Source organism: Parasteatoda tepidariorum, chromosome 5, assembly GCF_982258835.1.
Source record: "Parasteatoda tepidariorum strain Cologne lab strain chromosome 5, Ptep-v5.0, whole genome shotgun sequence".
In the NCBI taxonomy this organism is placed as follows: Eukaryota; Metazoa; Arthropoda; class Arachnida; order Araneae; family Theridiidae; genus Parasteatoda; species Parasteatoda tepidariorum.
Genome location: NC_141759.1, coordinates 82,741,389 through 82,762,787, shown reverse-complemented (window position 1 = coordinate 82,762,787; position 21,399 = coordinate 82,741,389). Strand labels below are relative to the sequence as shown.

Below are 21,399 nucleotides of genomic sequence, written 5' to 3'. Positions count from 1 at the left end.
GTTTCTATAAATTCAGTTCAATTCTATTTCATTTTTAGAGAGGAAAATAAAAAAAAAAAAAAAAAAAAGCACCGCCGCTGTGATTTGTGGTGACATTAATAATACTTCTTTTTTTTCCCTTTCAAAATTGCTTTTGATTTAGGAATACCGGAAATTAAAGTTGTCTTTTGGCTGGTTGTCTTTATCTTTCTTGACAAGCCGTGACGCCAAGTCAGTTTAACGTCTCACTTTAAATCTCTTTTCGTCCTCTTTTTAGTACCCAATATGACTAACTACCGTTTTGTAAGGACTATGGCGGTGGCCTTGTGTCTGCGTACTCACATTTTATATAGCATTATTTACAAAACTTGTTTTGGAATAAAGGTTTTTATTTATTAACTTATTTATTCTTTTTTTGTAAATGAAAAAGATATTGCTTTCCTTTACAAGATGCCTCTGTGTAGTGTTGTTCAAGTGTTTTTTTTTTTTTTTTTTTTTAAATTGTAAATAATGTTTAAGTATAATGTTAATTTACCCTTTAAACTTTTTAAATAGGTAATTTTAACTCTTCAAATAGAGAGCATTTTTTTTATCTTTGTTATTTAAACTTGTCAGGGTGCGTAGCGTTTTTAAAAAGTGCTTAAAGGTGCTTATTTTTGATTTTCGTCTTTTAAAAGCCTTAAAGGTGCTTTTTTCATTGGGTGTTTTTAAAAATTGCTTAATTTTCCCTTTTTCAATATGAGATTTTTCCTTTACCATGGTGGTTTTCGCTTCGAATTATGCAAAAAGACACGGTTCACATTGTTCTATTCAACGCTTTCACAATTATTTCAACCTCTATCTATTTCGGCGTATCGTCAGTCCGTAGCATATGAAAACTCCATTCGTTTTACATGATTCAAAATTTCAAAACGATGCCAAAAGGTTTATTTAATTTAATTTATTTTTTTTTGACATGACGGTTAAAACAAGATCAAACCGTCAATTGTCAAAAACTTTCCAACCCTGTCAAATTATGTTTTTTTTTTTTTTTTTTAAAGTGCTTGAAAGGTGCTTAAAAGGTTCTTATTTTTTGTTGAATAATTTGGCTACCTGACTTGTTCAAATTTAATTAAATGTTTGATTGACAAAATCTGCTTTCAATTAAAAATCTGGGATCGTTATTAAATAAATTAAAAGTGCAGAACGAAGATTTTTTTTAAAAAGGAAAAGAAAGGATGGTCACAGAATAGAATTTTTTTAAAATCAATTTTGAAAAAAAAAGAGGGAGGGGGTTGAGGAATTTAATTAAAATAACCTAAAAGTCAGAGAAAATAAATGATGCCGTGAAGTTCAATTTTTTCCCCCTCAAAAATAAATAAATTGGTCTTGTAGTAATTTTTTTTTTTAGAAAAATATTTTTTTTATAACTCAAATAGCGTGTTTTGTAATATATTTTCTGTAGGTGAATAAGGCTTAACTATAAAAAATGAGCAGTACAATTTTTGCCACTGTTTATGAAAATCAGGGAAATCCGATAAAATCGCTCTGAAAAAATTAGGTGAAAGTAATTTTTCTTTTAAGTAAGTCTCTTAAGTAATTTTTTAAAATTTTTTTATTTCCCTTTCGTAATAAAATGCCACCATTAAATGTGTTTAATTTTTTATTTTGAAAAAAGGGAAGAAAAATCGTAATGAATATTTCTATGAATTATTTAAACTCTAATGTAAATATTATATTCAAACATGACAAAATTGACTTTCCACTTTTTTGTTTTAGAAAAGTATGTAACAAGTATTTTTTCCCCTTCTAGCTTTCATTATAAAATTTAAACATGTCTTGTTTAGTTCTAAAGAATATATATATATTTTTTCGTTTATAGAAAAGGCAACGACAAGCCTCTTTTTAAATTTTTTCCATCGTTTGTTGTTGAAAGTACCTATTCCCATATAAGTGTGATAGGAGGCTTCGTATAAAGTACATATCTGGAAGCAATAGCAAGGAACAGTTTGGTGCAAAATGCCATCTTAGGAAAAAACGTTGAACTCCTCACTATATGTATTTTCCCAAACCTTTCAAATGGTCCATCAGTTTTGTACATGATATTATGAAACGGTAGCACTGTTTTTCTAATTAATTTCTTTAAAATTGTGCAAAAATATAAATAATTTTTTTTTCTAGGATCGAATTTTTAAATGTGAAAAGTGTCTCCTGGTGATTTTTCTTTTCGCAAACCGTCTTTTAAAACGTTCTAAACGTATTGACAAGTAATAAGTTTCCTCTAAAAAAGCAATTTTTTTTGTGAATTTTTAAAATTATAAATTTTAAAAATTCACCAGTTGCGCTAAATTTTCTCAAACAACGAATTTTCAAAATAAATAAATATATAAATATTAATAATAATGAATAAAAAAAAATAAAAAATAAATATAAACTCTATAAATTAAGACTCTTTAAATTTTAAATTAATGGAGCTTTCATTGTAGTTTTTATCAGAATAAATTGGCCAGTTAATTGTGAGAATAATAAATGATTACAAATGTTATTTTCAGAATGGTGACGTTGTTGATTAAGTATTAACCCTAATAAGGTTTTTTATTTCGTTTTATGCATGACCTATTTATTTCACATACAAAGTAAACATTACTTTTCGTTAAATGTATTGTCTGAGAGAACAACTGTGGAATTTATTTTTTTAAATTACTTTATTTGTTATCAGAAAAATCACCAAAAAAGCTTATTTTCTGTAAAAACAATATTATTTCAAAATTAGACCAGTCCTCGCAACACACAGCGCAGATGGTTGTTTACGTTCCATTAAATTAACTATTATACAAGTATTATTATACTTGTTATAACTATTATACTTGTATATTTAGGTATAATGGGAAATACGCAATTACTTTATAAAAAAATTAGGCAGAAATACTTGCAATTCTATAATAATTGGCTTCTTTGGCGCAGATGGGGGCACTAATGACCCTTTTATGTATATATTTTTTCTGATTGCTGTAATTATAAGTAAAAATATATTTTTGTATTTTTAAATTTTAAGAAAATAGTCTAGTGGTTACTATAAAAAGTTCTGTTAGATTATCTGGAATTATATTTGTTCTGAAATATAAAATCCAGAGTAAAGGAGTTTAAAAAAAGAATTTTTTTTCCGTTCAAATTTAAAAATTTATCAATAATTTATATTGTGAATTAAAGAAATTGCATTGATGAATTACTATTTCTCTTAGTTCTAATTAAGTGCAAATTAAAAAATTTTGTTTGATGCTGTATGTTTTGTAAACCAAGAATTATTAAAATGCTAAATATAATTATTATTTATTTTTACCTAAATTATTAAAAAAATAATAAAAAAAGTATGAAAATTATGTTTAAAGAAAATTCTGTTATCAGTTAGTGTTTAAAATTTTTTTTTACCAAAAATTAGTCGTGATGATCCAGCAAGGTGGCATATGAAATTATCAAAGCTATTATAAAAATCCTCTAAAAAAGATTTTTTATTATCATGTTTGTCTTGTTTCTATTTCTATTTTGCCTCGATAATTTTTTTCTCTATTTGGCGGAAACAATTAATTTCTTTATTGACATATATTTAATTGTACAACTAAATGTTTGATTTTTAAAAATATTAATAAAAAATAAAAAATTTTGTTGAAGGAGTGTTATAAAGTGTTACGTTGTTATACATTATCTATGATTGATTTTATGAAAATGATTTATTTTGAAATTTAAATTTAATAAGATTGATAAAAAAAAAATTCGTATTTAAATTTTGAAATTCAAAAATTTTTTGTAGACAAAATAATATTATTTTCAGAGCACATAATGTTGACTGTGAAAAGAATTTTAATTTTCACGATTTCTTTTAAAAATAGTCTTAGAAGAAATCATAAAAAGTTATCTTATGATCTTGCGTCAAATTTGAAAGCAAAATTTCACGGAATGTTAATTAAGTTAATTTTTGGTTAGTTTTCTTATAAATTCTTTCAATTAACAATCAATTCATAAAATAAATTGAGATTATTTTATAAACAGATATAAATTTACAAAAAAAAAAAAAAAAAAGTGCTTATATTATTCTGGGAGAATATATGGATATTTTTTATAATCAAGCGATCATATTTATTATTTTTATTTAATGCTATTAAATTATAACGGTGTCTATTCATCTGAAAAAAAAAAAAAAAAAAAAAAAAAAAAAAAAAAAAAAAAAAAACGTTTTAATTTCAAAATAATTTTTTTCCAAATTAATTCATTTTAGAAATTTACTAGAATTTTATTCCCCCCCTTCGCCAATTAAAAAAATTTTTGTGTACTTTGCAATTATTATTCAGCTAACTATTTTGCCTCAAAAACGATCACATCACTAATTCTTTTTCAAATATTCACATAATATTTATCTTGGCATTCAAAGTCAGGATAATATATTTAGTATGGTGGCCAAGATATTTATACATCTTATCTGTATTTATATTTTTCCTTGTAGATGGCAGCACTACAGCTAGTTTTTCTACCTTCCTTACCATAAATTGTAAACAAGTCGTTTTCTCCTCAATGATTGTAAAACAAAATAATTTTACATGCACTTTTATTTTAGCTTACTATGAAAAATGTGTTAGCTAAGCACAAAATGTTTTTTGGGGCAGGATGAATTTTTTTGGACAGTACGTAAGAACTGAAGTTGATAATATTTTTCTTGAAGCATGTTTGTTAACTTCAAAATCAATACTTTAAAGAAAAAGAATTATACAATTAAAGCCTAATTTCTTTTATCTATTTAATTTCAATTGGTTTATAATATCATTATTTATGCATGCTTATATTTTATTGTGAATAAGTATTACATATTTTAACTGACATTGACAAATTTTTATACTTGTTTTTATTTTTATTTGTATGTCATTAATATAATTTCTGAATAAATTTTATTTTCTATTTAGATATTAAGTCTTCTGTTGAGGTTTTTAGTCAAACAAATGTTAGATCATTTGGTCAATTACTCTTTGATATTCAAAGGTTTCAACTCATTGTAGGTGCAAGGTAAGTTTTATTCCCTCTTGATTTTTCACCTTTAAATGTTAAACAAACAAAATATATAAAAAGGGATGGAAACTTTACTTTGTGTATTCATTTAAAAGAATCAAATTTTTTATATTTTGATCTTTTTACAGGGATTGTAGAAGCGGGGAGGTGGGACTTGAGCCTTCTCAATTTTTATAAAAGGTTACATAGCCCCTTCTAAAATTACAATTTTTCTCTTAATATTAGAGTAATTTAATTCACAATTGGAAAAAAAAATATTTGTGTCAGAATTTAAAAAAAAATGTCTCTAAAATCAAGTGATCTTTTACATTTGCTTGGTGAAAACTGCTACCAAATAATCTCTTACTTGTCCTCGCACAAAGGAAATATCCATCCTAATTCCTGCCTGATGTGAAAATTCTTTGTTTTATATGTCACAGTAAATAGAATAAAAATAAATACCATAAAAAGATTATATATATATATATATATATAATGGGATATCTTTTTTATTCATTTTATGATTCATTATATTACAAAGATTTTAATTTTGCATGATTTGATGATTATAAATTTTTTCATAATAACTAAAGTATATTAACTCTGTAATTACTGTGAAAATTAAATTTAAAATGAAGGATTATATGTAATATTTTAATGGGCATATATTAGGCTATTGTTATTCTGTTGTGGTCTATTTTTTAATGAAATGTCTTATTTGGCGTGTCTCTTTTTTTTTTTTTTTATTTCTTTTATGTTAATGACAGCAATCAATAAGTCCATGCTTTTTTTTTTTTAAAATTCTGTGCTTTGTTTTTTAGGGATTATTTATTCAGATTAAGCTTAGAGGGACTTAAAAAATTAGAGGAAGCTCATTGGTCTGCGAAGTCTGAGGATGTTCTTATGTGCAAACTAAAAGGAAAAAGTGAGGTTTGTATATTAAATTGATTATTTACATTATTGTAAATGTTATTACTTTACATTATAGTTAATTTATAGGATAGAATGATAATTAATTTACAAGACAAAATTTTTTTTATATTGTAATGCTATTTTTATTAACTTTATATATTCTTGTAAGTTTTTTTGTATTTGTTTTCAAAGTTAAACTTATTTTTTGTGAAACTTTTAGAGAAAATCCATTTATAAATGTATTTTTATTATTTAAAAATAAATAAATAACCGTGCTTCTTTACCTTGTTTATTTTTCTCTCCATATTCGAGATTGTGACTTTTATATTTATTTTAATATAATAATTTGTAGTTGAACTAATATTTATTTTTTAGGAAGATTGTATGAATTATATAAAAGTGTTACTGAATCACGGAAATAAGTTATTTGCATGCGGTACAAATGGATTTTCGCCTGAATGCTCTTGGAGAGATGTAAGTAAAATGCCTTCATTCTTTCCTTATGCGTAGGTTTTAAGAAGTATTCTTTTCTTAAAAGCAGGGTCTGCAAAATTCAGGAATTTTTTTAAAATCAGATTTATTTTATTTATATCAGTTTTTTTTAATTATAATTATTTAAAACAATTTTTTTCTTAAATTTGCTCATCAAATTATCTGATATATGTATTAATATTATTTAAAACAATAATAACGTGAAAATAGTTAATAATTCTGTTAATTTGTTTTTGTTTGTGGTATAACAATTTTCCACCCTTCTATTAAATAAATTGGTAACTTTTCTCCCTTTATAATAGTATGATGATTTTTTACAGTTCTTCGGCACAAATAAGAGCTAGTTTTTCATTAATTTCACTTATCAGTACATAACTTATTTTTTATTTCAATTACTATTAATTTTAACTTATTTAGTTTTTTAGAACGCCCGATGACTGAGCGGTAGCGCTTCGCTCTGTCCTGCCACAGGTTCCTGGTTCGATCCTCGGGCCGGGCAAGGTTGACTCAGCTTTTCATCCCTTTAGTGGGTCGATAAATGAGTACCAAGCATGCTTGGGAACTAAACACTGCGGGTTTCGCGTTCAGCTGACCACCTAACCGGAACATCTGCTCCTGCACCCCAGAGCCCAAAGGTCAAGAAAACTGAGATGGGCACAGTAGGCCTTGGCCCTCTGTGGGCTGCCGTGCCGCTAAGTTTAGTTTAGTAATTTTTTTAGAAGTACATTTTGAAAGCGTAATTATAAACAAAATAAACATATGATTTCAGTTAAATCAGGAATACTAATTTAGTGACATAGTCCTTCTATGCTACCACATTCACCTCAATCATTCAGTTAATTGATTTAGTAGTTAATATAGATCTAAGTTGATGTTACTTCAATTTACCTGTTCACTGGAACTCTTTCAATGATCAATGAGTTACAGATAGTAACCTTGATCACTCAGTTAATTGATTCAGTTAATATAGAACTAAGTTGACATTACTTCACTTTACCTGTCCACTGGATTAATGAGTTACAGATAGCAACCAATAGGAATAAGTTTCTATTGGGGGGATATAAATTTTTCAATATTAATGTTGCAAACAGAAACTGATTGATTTATTTCACTCAGTGATGATATAGTTCAACCTCTGTCTTGGACATATCTATAAAATTTTTTTTACATAAACATGTATACTTTCATGTGTATACTTTTGTGAATCTTACCACTCTGTCTAAATTCTGCCTAACAGGTCTCCAGTGCTTGATGTGCATTTGGAATTAAATTTAAATAAAATATTTGCTTTTAATTTTTAAAATCTGTAAAAATCTGTTTTATTTATAAATGTTTAGCCATTGTTTCAAGGTACTAAAAATTACTTATTTATACTCTATAGATTAATTCTTTGAAAACAAATGTGGAATATTTTGAGGGGAAAACGTTATGTCCGTACAGCCCATATGCCAACAGTACTGCGCTGATGACGACTCAAGGGGATTACTATCTAGCATCAACAATTGATTTTACTGAAACAGATCCTGTCATTTTCAAAGGCCAGGGGAAACCCCCGATTCTGCGTACAATTCAATATGATCCGAAATGGTTAAGCGGTAAGAAAATATTTTGTATTTTCTACCATAATCTGTAATAAAAATGTAAAATTTAAAGATTAGTGATTGCACTACAAAAAATAAATAAATAACGTGTTTATCTTCATGCAATACATACCGTCTTTATGCATGGGCTCACCCGGGGGCCCTTGAGAATCTTACTTTCTATAAATTGTATTAAAAAAGCTAAGAATAAAATTACCTTATATATTTTTTATAAACTTATATATTACCCATGCAGCATGAAAGGGCAAATAAACGTTAAAAATCCGTTTGTCCGTTATAAGGTTTTGGTCTTACGTTAAAATTACGTTAATTTCACGTGATGATTTTCACCATTTCTTCATTCGTTAAAACGTATACGTTAAAATTACGTTAATTTCGCGTGATGATTTTCACCATTTCTTCATTCGTTAAAACGTATACGTTAAAATTACGTTAATTTTACGTAATGATTTTCACCATTTCTTCATTCGTTAAAACGTATACGTTAAAATTACGTTATTTTAACGTTATCAATTTTCCCTTTAAATATTTCGTTAAAAATACGTACTTAAAATACGTTATTTTAACGTGTACATTTTATCCATTTTTTGACCGTTTTTTAAAAACGTTTTATTAGCGAAAAATTGACGTTTTGTTGCATAGTTATATTTACGTAAATTTTTTGGGATTATAAACGTAAATTTAATTGTAAAAATGTTTCAAACAAAAAGGATGAACCTGTGAGAGCCCAAGAAAGATAATCTTTTACGTCTCTTTTGAATTCGAATAAACTGAACATTGCAGATTTTCATCACAATTCATATTTAATTTTTAATACTTATAATTATTTTTGTTTCATTAAACTGGTTATAAATATTTGCTTGTTGATAATATTGAGTCGGCTCATTATCAGTAACTGACAAGGGAAATATGAGTTTTAATTCTTATATAACTAAACTATGATGAAAATTAAGAAATTTTCCAAAATACTGAATAATGTAAACATTTTCTACAACTTGACATGCAACGAACATACCGTAGAAACACATTATACTTAAATTTAAATTATCTCTGTCAAGAACAAGAGTCCTGGTGTAGTGGTTACAGCGTTCGCCTCAAGGGTACGGCGTCCTAGGTTCGAGCCTACTCTAGTGCTATGCGAATACTAATAAATATTATTATTCAAAGATCTTAATTTAAAAAATTTATTTTTCTGTTATTATGTAAAAATTGATTCACTATTTTTTTATATTTCAATTATCGCTCACCATACTAGTTTATGAAAAATAATTTTAATATTATAATTATTATTTTCTACTTCAATCAACATGAAATAGAAACGATTATTTTTGGTTAATTTTGTTAACATTTATTTATTAATTTCTTACTTTGCAATAATCGCTTACCGTATATAAGTTTTTTCAAAATAATTGCTAAGAAATGAGTCTACTTTTAAATTCCATGTTCTTACTGCATGAAAGAGACATTTACTTTATTTTAAAATACTGATTTAATTTTTTTTTCCTTCCAGAAACTTCATAAATTGTAAAAATAGAATTAAAGTATTTTGAAAAATTTATCAATCTTGATTCTTTAATGTATATAATATTTATTAATGAAAAAAAATATACATATCAAAAGACAGGTTAAAAGATAATTCTCAAAATTAGTTTTCGTAATAAAATTTAGTGTGGGAAGTTTTAAAATATTGGTTGTTATTAAAAGACGTTTTTACACACAACAACGTTTTTACAAATTTATTAAATTTTGCTTTGAATCTTGAATTTTATAATCTGGAAATTGTTTAATTATAAAATCTCAATTGCAGTAAGTAAATTATTTATGAAAATCATATATAGTAAAAAATAATATAAATTTATAAAATATAGAAAATAATATAAAATAGCATAAAATATAAATAATAATTGTAAGTTTTGTTGTAATGTCAGAAAAATAATTTTTTTTTATAAGAGCAAGTAATGATAATTCTTTATTTCTTTGCAAAATATTATTTATGAGTGAGTTTTTGTGTATGTGAAATTGAAGTACTTTTAAAAATAGTTAGAGAGTTCGGTTTATTTTTCCGAACTGTCAGTTTTAGGCTTTCTTGCATTAAATAGTCTGTTTTTTTTTTTTTTTTTTTTTAAATTTTGTTTTTTTTTTATCATATCTGGCAATAATGTTACATAACAGGGAATTTTAGTAAAATTTTCCTAGGGACACAATGCTTGGAAGGATTTAAATAGCTAATGAAGTTAAACAAATTGTTTTTAATTATTTAGATCATATAAATAAAAAAGAAAAGGATTTAAGTAAGGAAAAGAGAAAGTTCCTCAAAAATTGAAGTTAAGACCTAAATTTTGCAATGGTAATACATAGACCCTGAAAAAAAAAAAAAAAACACCTTTGAGGAAAAAAAAAAAGGTCTCGCAGTGGACTGATCGTTAAGACACGGTTCCCAGCAGATCACCGAAGTCAAACATCACTGGCTGCGGTCAGTGTGCAAGTGCCACTTGGATCAGTCTGCGTAGGGACCGAGGGTGTGCGGTATTGGTCCTCGTTAAACTGTGCTACCGTAAAGTGCTCGACTTCGCGCGCATGTCGTCGGGCTACCGAAGCGGGGGTGCCATCCCCTCCGCAGAGGATCAAAATTGTGATGGTATGTCTTCGGGTCATCCTCCGGGATGTTTCCCAGACCGTCGCCAATAACCCATTGTGCAGCTCTAGTGACACGTAAATTAACAACAACGACAACAACAAGAAAGAGAAAAGAAGAGAGAAATTAAATATTTGCTTTTTCATATTTTGACATTAGTGCGACAAATTTTTTTCTTTGTTTTTTGACCAAGATTTTTCCATTTAAGCTTAGTTCCCGGTTAATAGGGGTTTTAAGGGCCATTCTAGTCCTTGACGGGGGCGGTGCTCGATCCTCGACACCACCGAGTACATGCGATATATGTGCTATTAAAATCTGTGGAATCGAGAGGCCTGTGGTCGGTCACATTGCTGTGCCAAATGTACAGAGATCTGGAGAAAATTTCCTACCCCTTCAGATTTAAGTTTAAATGGATGATAAGCCTAATGTACAGCTCTAGTGCGACATAACTAAAACTCCTACCTTCATTAATTCTTTGACACATTATCTGTTTACACTGTGTTATCTGGGAATACAATTTCAACAAAATCGTTTTAATATATACATACATTGCTTTTAAAATGAAGACAAATATCAGCAAGCGAACAAACAGATTCATAAGAATTTACTTTTTTTTATCTAAAGCACTGAAGAGAGAAACGGAACGCTTAACGAAAATGGATCCTTCCAGCTAAAATTAAATATAAAATTTTTAATATATTATATGAAAATAACTTGATCCACTGGAAATGTTAACAACTTGACACCCTTTTTTACCCTTATTGTTATAATCAAGTTTTCAAATCCGTTATATTACCTCTTTTTTTTTCTTTTCTCCAAATGAAATCGTGATTTAAAATGTGCTTTTTATTTAAATGTATATTTTTTTTTATGTAATAAATATTTTATGAATTTTTTCAAACTATTATTTTTAACACGGTCATCACCAACAACTAAAAATGATACCTAAATCATGAGACCATGCCTTTATGCATGCCAATTAATGTATGTAAAATCTTCACCCACGCAGACCAGAAAAACAAAAAATAAGCACGAAATTTGAGAAATAACATGTAATCATGATAAAATAATTAAAATTAACCAGAGATAAATAAATGTACATGTTGATCCCATATTATGTTAATCGATAAAACTTTTACATTGGTGGATGTAGTTAGATTAAATCTTTTTGATTTGATGGAAGATGTAACGCAGAATGTATTCTACAATATCTTTCTTACTCTCATTTCGGATTAAATGGAAATCCTACAATTTATGGTTCATTGATCAGCCTATATGATGCACAAAAAAATCAATGTATATTGTTATTACACAGTTTTATTGTTTTACAGTTTTAAAATATAACATAATTAATGTCTCATTTAGTTAAATTACTATAGTACGATCCTCTTATTCCTAACGATTGGAAATGAAGTTCCTGGTTAGAGGAAGCAAAAAAGTGTAAAGTTTTAAAATAAATAATCACGTATTTTAAATAATCTTGTATGTCTTCCGAATCAGTGATCTTAATTTATAATATTTATTCATGTTTGTCTTTTAATAATAAATTATTGTTAATAATAATTTTACATTTCCAGAGCATAAAACAGCAATTTTTATGAATTCATAAAAATTATCAAAAGCATTAAAATCGAGTTTTTTTATGTGCAAGCTATTCAAATAATATTATACTAGTTAAAATAAAATACTATTATATCTCTGTAATGAAAATAACATTACATAACAATATAATTCCATTTTTCTTTAAGTCATGAGGTAAAATAGTAATAATTTTTTAAAAAAGGCTTGACAGTTTTATTTAACTTTTTTAAAAATATTATATGAAAGTTATTCTACAATGTAGCATTTTATTCCAGGTTTAATTAGAGTAATAATAAGAAAAATAAGAAGAAAAATCAAAAATAGAGAAAAAATTGATTCACAATATAGATCCAAAGTAACTCTCCACATTGCTTTCAGTTATTTGAGTTTTTGTTTTACAAGTGCATTAAACGATACTGAGTTTCAACTTTTCACTCCTTTTCCGTGGGAACAAGTTCTACACAAGGATTGCTACCCCTACACTAGACGACACTAGTTGCATTTATTTACATTTTTGCACGCGTGTGTTTATATACGCCGAATTCAATGGTAAGTTCTTTTATTCCTTACTTTAATTATTACGATTTAGAATGTTAATTCATTTTAATGCTTCACTATCAAAAAGAGTAAATAATTATTGTAGTTAATTCTACTTGAAATAAACACAAATATTCTAAGCCTATCATTTGTGAAGTTTAACAAACTATGACAAAACGTAACGATTTTGGAAAAAAGCAAGAGAATTTGTTGAATCTCATTTACTGTGCATAAAATGTAAAGAGACGAAATACAGACCCGTTATATACGATTGTTATGCAGTTAAGATATTTTTAATAAAATCATGAATTTTTGGAATGTTTTCTGATGGCACCTAAGCTTAATCAAGGAATATTAATCTAAAATGCTGAGTTAAACTAGTTGCGATCTTATATAAAAAGAATTTCTATTTTAAAGCTTTAATTATCAAAATTATTAAATTAATGCTGCATTATTTTATTCACCTGACAAATTTTGTTGCTATAATAAATAACAATTAACAAAAAGTAACAATTATAAGCATTATTCTGAAGATAATACTTAAATGTTATTAATCATGGTTGACTTTACACACCAAAATATGAGTAGAGGGGATATTTTCCTTCAGTGATTTGCTGCGCCTACTATTGTGGATTTCAAACTTGCATACATTTATAAAAGAAAACTTGTAGAGGTTTGCCAGGGGTTAGTGGCTACAAGATATACCCTTTTGAATTTCTTCCCATGTTTTGTTTTCAGTGTGATGATAGTCACTGGAAGTTACCAAGACCTGTTGATTATTCTGCCACAGGTGATGATAAACAAATTTTCCGGAGTAGAAAAGAATTTTAGCTAGATTTATAATGTAAATTTTTCTGTTTCACTAATTTTAGGGGATATTTCTGTATATTAATCTGTCACACTAACTACAATAGCCAAGCTACCAAAAAGATATAAACTTGAAATTTTTTAAAAAAAAAACATGAATGTTTGCCAAATGGTTACGAGTTATATCTTTCGAGTCCGTCCCTTTCTGTGATTTTTTTACTTTCTTTCAGTTTCTCCGATACCAGAAGTTGCCAAGACGTGCTGATTATTCTGCCATTGTTCATTTTATAGAGATCTCCCCTTATTTTATGAATCAAATAAAAGGGGATGTTTCCCTATTTGAACTAGATTGTGCCAACTAAAAATGTTGAAACAAAAAAAAAGAAAAAGATTTTGTACTTTGCAAAAATTTAAAAAGAAGTATGTAGAAGTTTTCCTGAGGGTTGTTTCAACTTATATTCTCTGAGTTACTCCCATTCTGAGATATTTACTTAATTTTTCGTGGACCACTGGAAGTTTATAAATATTTAGCCATAGGTAACAACATAGAAATACTTATTAAACTTTTAATTCTCTATTAGGGTTACTTCTGTATTGTGAGCAGTTATGCCAACTGCTATCGTCCAGGCACCAAATAGATTTCTAACTGCTAACTTTTTAAAAGAATATGTAAAGGTGTGAGAAAGGTAGCTACGTGTTATACTCTTCAAGTTGATATCCGTTAGTTAATTTTTTTTAGTTCCTCCTAGTTGCTGCGTGGAAGTTGCTTAGAAGATATAGTGATTATTCACCGGCAGATCATGATACGGGCATTTTTCTTACTGTTTTGCCTACTCAGTACGAGATGGCAATTTTATTAGCAAATGAGACGAGACAAGTTTTATGTGTGAAACAGTCCTATCATATTGTTATTAATTTGAGCTGTCTTATCTACTTACCTACTATTGTCTTATAAAGTATAAAAACTATTAGTTGTTGCATTTTTAAAAAAGTTGAGTAGTGGCATTTTCTTTTAACTTTACTTTTTTAAAGAACCAATGGTTAAACACGCTTGATTGGGGTAAATTTTACAAGAGTTTATAGCAGATGGTTCTTCAACCAAAATGTCGTGGAAGTATCATCTTAACAAGCTATTGCAAGAGAAAACCTCACATGGACAAAATAGTTTTTTGACTATTTATTTTGCAACATGATATCTTTTAAAAAAAAAGAAGAAAAAACACCCAGTTGAACATTTACTGGAAATTTTTCTTCTTATTTTTGAAACAGTTTTTGAAATTTATCAGCTAAAACGATATGGAAAATAATTGCAGTAATTTTCAATATTAAATTATCTTTAGAATTATTCTTATTCAAGCTTTTATTTAAATTTACATTGCTGTTTAAAACTTTTTTAATTCTTTTATAGTCATTGTATTCTAAAAATATGCCTAGGCAGGGGTCTGTCAAGGCCAAATTTACTACCGTTTAGCGGTACCTTCACAAATTAAACTTTAGAAAAAACAGTAGTTTCACAAAATACTTTTTCTTATAATTTTATTTTTGTATTCCTTAAGAAACGATAAATCCATATTTTTGTGTTGATTTTTTAATGTAGTTTTTAATTTTTCACAAATTATGTCTAAATTTTCATAAAATAGGTACCTCTCAGAAAAACCTAGACAGACCCTTGCTAGGTGAAAAAGTTCAATTGAAATTTTTATTGCTAAATTTTTCTTTTAAACAATTTTTGTCTTAGTTTTTTTACCTAGCTTTTTACATTTCTAAAAAACTTTGTTTTTATTAACTGTATGACACAGTAATTAAGAATGTTTCTATTGACTTTATTCTTATCTGGAAAATATGATAATTGGAAAGACTGAGATGTAAAGCTTTAAAATTTTATTTTGAGAATTAAAATAGATTTTTCTGTTTTACATTTGTATATAATCTTTTCTTTTTGTTAGTGTTTTTAAGATAACAAAGCATTTTAATAACATATTTCTAATAGATTATATTTTAGTTAATGTTGCTTTATGGATACTGCTTTACAGAAAATATTATTCTTAGCATGGAAGTTTTGTTGTAACAATTATGATAATTTTTTTTTCTCTTTCTACTTTACTTCATAACTTTATTAAGTATTTCTGGTTTAATTTTTTGTTTTCCCTTTAGCCCATTCCACTAATATAGATAAGCATGGAGTAATTTCCAATTATAAATAAACTTATTTATTCGTAAAAAATATTTATTAATGAATGTTTTTTAAAAAAAATATTGCTATAAAAATATATTCTGCATTTCACCATTTTTTTTAGCTAACATTCTGTCAAACCATTACTCCTTACTTCTCGAGTTCTGAATAATAAATGTGCCCGTATAAAAATATGTTTGAATAATTTCTATGTTTTTAAACGTATTAACTGAATGAATTTTCTTTTTCATAATCTATTGATGTACTTCTGAGGAAGATCTTTGAAAAGGATCTAGCTTTGAGAATGAACCTCCATCAAGTCTCATTTGAAGGTACCTGAATTAAGTATGTCTAAAGAAATAACTGTATTTGAATTGTTTCCTTTTTTCTTGTACTTAAAAATGGGTAAAAAAAATTCGTGAAATTATAAACATGAACAAATCAATTGTTAAAAATTATTTCAGATTACTTTTGCTGATATTAAAAATCGTAATGAAACATTGTTTACATAGGCTGCCCATGCTTCAATAACAACAAATAAAAGTACTCAAAAATTTGTCTCTTAAAATTAATTATCATATATTGTAAATATATTTTCCATGTACTGTAGAATCCTAATTATTTGATGCACAATCATCAGCCTTTGCACTATTCAACTAATTTATAATAGAAGTTTCTGGTGTAAGTTTCATCGTTAGTATCAAGTAGAATGGTAAACTGTTACTGTTTTTACCACCACTATTTTTGCTGTTCCAATGTTTTATTTCACTGGCACTTAAAAAAAAAAAAGTGTTTTATCTGCATTAAATTAGTCTTTTTATTCATAGTCCTCCATAAGTGCAAACAAATTCTGAAACTTCTATTTTGCTTTTAACAATTCTTCAACGATTATGCAGATTGATGAATCCCTCAAAGGCTAAGACTACTCAAACCAAACATTTGGCAAACATTAAAATAAATTATAAAATGAATAAACAACATCAATTGGAAATTCTCGGGGAATTAAGATTGATACATATTGCTCAGTATTTCAAATCTCCATGGCAGAATCACAGCGACATTGTTGCAGAATTTTACAGATCTCTTTCAGAAAGATTTTTCTCTTGAAAGGAAGAAAATATTGCTTTTCTTTTTTACAGAAATATTTGAACATCCAATATTTGAATCATGCATTTAGATAATCAGTTTTTGACATGCTCAATTTTCACCGACGTAATGTTTTGATAATATTTTCGGCAGTTACTGATATTGATTTTCATTTGATTCTTAACCATCTTGATATATTTAAGCAATATGGAAAACTCGAATCGTGCATTTGAGTATCTCTTTTTTAAGGCTATCTTTTTTTTCTTTTTTTTAAAATTCTATCGAATTTTTAGAAGTTATAGATGCTGATTTCTCCTTAAATTTTAAATCCGATATTTTTTATACCATATTATTTATTGCAACCTAATTTCAAAGTGTGACACGCTTTTGAGGAGTCCAATTTACGTAATTACATCATATATTTTTTTTTTGGGGGGGGGGCAATTGCTACTACGGATTTCATGATATTTAATATTTTTTTATTGTGATGATTATTTACAAAATGCGAAGAAGCTAATAAAGTGTGTGTCTTCCCACCAACAAAATGTGAGAATATAACCCATAATATTAAAAAAAAAAAATTTCGTGTTAAATTAAGAAAATCATTATTATTATTTTTTGTTGACACAGCGTATTTGCCATTTTAAATTAGCAACATATATGTTTGTTTGTATTAAAAGTATTTTGCAATTAGATATTAGTGATGGAGAGTTTAGTCGCAGATAGCTCAAAAACATTCTGCTACAAGATTTCAAATTATCCTTGTTTTAATTAAACTAAGCCAATTGTATATATGTTTATATATATATATATATATATTTTTTTTTTGTACATCTGCAGTTTTCTACAATTCCGCATATTAGAAATTGAACTTTCAATATTGTTAACTTTAATCAATGATTTTATATCTATGACTGTACCATAGCTGCCAACTGTTCAGAATTTTTCGGATTTGTTCCTAATTTTTATATCAAATCAAAAAATCTGATATTTTTTATAAAAAATCTGAATTTTCCTAAAATTTCAGTATTTTTGTTTTTAAATCAAACCCTAGTTCTGATCGCCACAAGCTTCCTGTGATCATTGTGCAGAAGTAATTTTTAGTAGCTTTTTATTGGAAAATACTATTCCAATAGCTGTTGCTGATCATTTCACTAAATTGAATCTTAAACAACTATTATTATTTTTGAAAAAATGTATTACAGTATTTAAACACATGCATCAGAAATATTTGCTTATGTCGTAGATTATTATTTACCTGTCTTTTATAATTTGGAGAATAATAATTATGTATTAAAAAGTAATGGTTGTTTTTAAACTATTATACCGGTATTCCTAATTATAAAATATTATTATTATAAATTTCCCTCAAAGGATAGTGTTTATAGTTTCGTTTTACTAATTTACTTAAGATATTTTAATATTTGTCAATTAATGTTAATATTTAATTGTTAAATTTTTGTCTTACTCTCATAATTGGTGCGTAATTTTGTGGCATATAGTGTTCCTAATTTTTGATTCCTAAGGTTGGCAGTTATGCTATACATATGATATTTTCTATTTATATGATATATCTGTCTATGATATTATCACTTTATTTTTATAAAGTTTTTTTTTTCAATAACTTCTGCACTGAATTATTATGCTTACATTAAATGAAAAATTTTTTAATTTCATACTGTTTGAAAACATCTTTTATTTAAATATCTTATTTTTCCAAGTGAATGTTTTTGTGTCTATTATGTGGTGTTGAAGTATTAATGATTAAAATGCTTTAAAACACAATTCATTGTGTATATCAAGGTTGCAAAAAATGCTTACTTTTCTCTAAAAGAGTTAGACTGACTAGTTTTCATTAATTTATTATATTTTCTTGCATTTTACTGTATACATTTAGCATACTTATGTTCCAACTTTTTATTTAAACAAAAACTATTAAGTAAAATTTATGTTAAATGTCTAATATTGCAGAAAACTTATTTATCTTGTAAATTAAGTAGTTCATGCAATGGAAATTATCACTACTACAAACTATATGAATTACAGTTTGACAAAAAAATATATATTTGTTTTCACATCTTTAAATCAGGGTTGGAGTTTTTGCCGGCAAAAAGGGGTTTTTGCCAGGACAGTGGCAAAAACCTGGTAAAAACCGGCAAAAACTGGTAAAAACCGGCAAAAACCAAATTATCTAAATTGCTGATTAAATATTATTACAAAATACTTGAAACAAATTTAAATCAATCATAAGGAATAATAATTTTGATACATTACATGAAAAAATTATTTTTAACATATTAATAATTAATATACCTAAGGGTAATAATTTTTAAAAGATTGAAAGTTTTTGATCTCTTTTCATTTTAGAATCCTAAAATAAATGTTTTTTTACAAATAAATATTATTATTTGTATAATACTATTTATTATAAAAAATTATTATTTGTACAATAATTAACTACACATGTTGATAGAAATTTTATGCTTTAAATTATAGTTATATTAATTTAAAATAAGTTCATTTCACTGGAAAAAAGAGAATAATCACAAATTTTCCAATCAATAATGTTTTAAACTACTAAAATGATACATTATCATTTAATTAAGGAATAATAGTTTTGTTAATTTTTTTATAATTATTTATATTCATAGTATATATTTCAATTTTAGGAATAATTTTGTATCAAAAATGTGTTTTTGTCCTCTCATCTAGGAAAATATAGGTTTTTGCCGCTTTTTGCCACTTTGCTTGGCAAAAACCTGTTTTTGCCAAGACGGTTTTTACCGGTATTTACCATGGTTTTTTCCACCTGCGGCAAAATCTTGCCAACCCTGCTTTAAATAAGTTAAAACTTTTTTTGATATATCTGCTCTATACTTGTTCAAAAAAAATTTTATTTTATTTTTTTGCAAGGGTGTGGAAAGTTGGTAATTTTGTTTTGCTCATATATATATATATATATGCAGCATTAAAAAAGATAATTTCTAATTAGTTCCAAGCATAAAATTATTATTTTTTGAAACAATTTTAAGTTTAAAGCTGTTCCTCCGAATTGTTTTTATAGTCCAAAATTGCTATACTGCATTACTCCAAACATTCTGTCATGATGCTACATTTAACTAACACTAACTGGTTTTTTTTTTTGAAATTTTTTTATCCAGTCCTTTTAAAGTGGTTTAAACAAATAAAGTTTTTACTGCCCCCAAGCAACCTGATAGTAACACACTTGGGTCAAGGAACACAGAACCTATTTTTCCCACCCTGGAATTTAATGCCCCACCATTACTAAGAATTCCGTTGTGGAAATGAATTTCTAAATCACCTAACAGCTTTCTAATGTATTTTGGAGTAAAGTGTTATGTTTTAGCAGCGATTTTCCAGAAATTAAAGAATTTTCAAAATAACCATTTTTTGTTTAAAAAAGCTTTAACAGAGGCAATTGTAAAATGTAATTCTTCACTTGAACTAAATAATATATAGTTTAACAAATTACTGAATTTGTTAAAATTACTCCTTTTGTATATTAAAGATACTGTTAGTGTTAAAAGGCATAGTATTTTTACTGTTTTAATAAATGAGAAATTAAAAATTACGTAAATGAAACTAATCTAATTGTGTTTCTGAACTACAAAGTTCTTGCAAAATATTCTGAAGAGGAATGAAAATTGCACCCAAGGAGCAATAAGAAAATGAAAAGAATGAGAGAGAAAAATAAAATTCTGATGATAAGTAAATAAACAGAAAGTATAGGGCAGCTTTTAGGAGTACTTTACCTGACAACGGGTGCATGTCGTGGCAAGTATTGCGGTTATGAGAAAAAGTAATTTTAAATAGGGGTGTTTTGTGAATAGTTTTGTCTTGATTTTAGGTCAGCTTGGGTAAACCAATTGACACCTTTATTCCTTCATTGTGCTCTTACTTGTTACCAAAGCAGCCGACAGCACCAGACTAAAAGTCTGGAGGAGTTCTCCTCAAAGCCACACGAAAAATAATTTAATGTTTTGTTTATAACTTACTGCTGGCTTCATTGTAAGATTTAGTTAGGATAAAAAAAATATTAAATATTCTAATTCAGATTTGTGCTGTATATGTATATAATTTTGTCATGTAATATGTGATTAAAATTTGTAAAATAGATTTTCTTATATCTAAGTATTTGGATGTACTCAATCGATATATACTTAGTAGAAATTCCATGAAAATCGTGTTTTAATATTTTTTTAAAATTTTTTATTTAACTGTATTTTATCTAGTCAGTATTGCTTCGTTTTAGAAATCTACTGTTGGTTGTAACAATTTAATATTATTGTCCGGTATATTTTTTTTCATATGCTAAAATATTTATTTGTTTTCCAGGAACATTGCAGTGAAGAGGTGATAGTAACAGCGGGGTGGAAGAAGTTATGAATGTTTCAGATCTGTAGCGATGTGTTATAATTGTAAATCTATATATTGTAAATATATTGTATGATAGTTGTAAAATAAATAAAACTTAATAAATCTTATTTGATTTAATGTTTTTTTCTGTATTTAAAATTATTTAGTTAACTGCTCTTCTGGATTAAAAATTGTAATTTTACGAA

At 26.7% G+C, this 21,399-nt stretch overlaps 1 protein-coding gene and 1 long non-coding RNA gene across 4 annotated transcripts in view; both read left to right on the top strand.

Annotated features, from left to right (window-relative positions):
* LOC107437956 (semaphorin-5A) overlaps window positions 1-21,399 on the top strand; it is a 322,074-nt gene that overhangs the window by 277,825 nt on the left and 22,850 nt on the right. For all 3 annotated transcript variants that reach the window (XM_071185935.2, XM_016050106.5, XM_043039560.3), the window contains 4 exons: window positions 4,911-5,010; window positions 5,814-5,922; window positions 6,280-6,378; window positions 7,778-7,991. In XM_071185935.2, coding sequence (XP_071042036.2) covers window positions 4,911-5,010; window positions 5,814-5,922; window positions 6,280-6,378; window positions 7,778-7,991 — 522 coding nt within the window. The remainder of the gene's footprint in view (window positions 1-4,910; window positions 5,011-5,813; window positions 5,923-6,279; window positions 6,379-7,777; window positions 7,992-21,399) is intronic.
* LOC147809611 (uncharacterized) lies at window positions 15,936-21,321 on the top strand. Its single transcript, XR_015433809.1, has 2 exons — window positions 15,936-16,075; window positions 21,173-21,321. It is a non-coding gene; the product is annotated as an uncharacterized LOC147809611 (long non-coding RNA).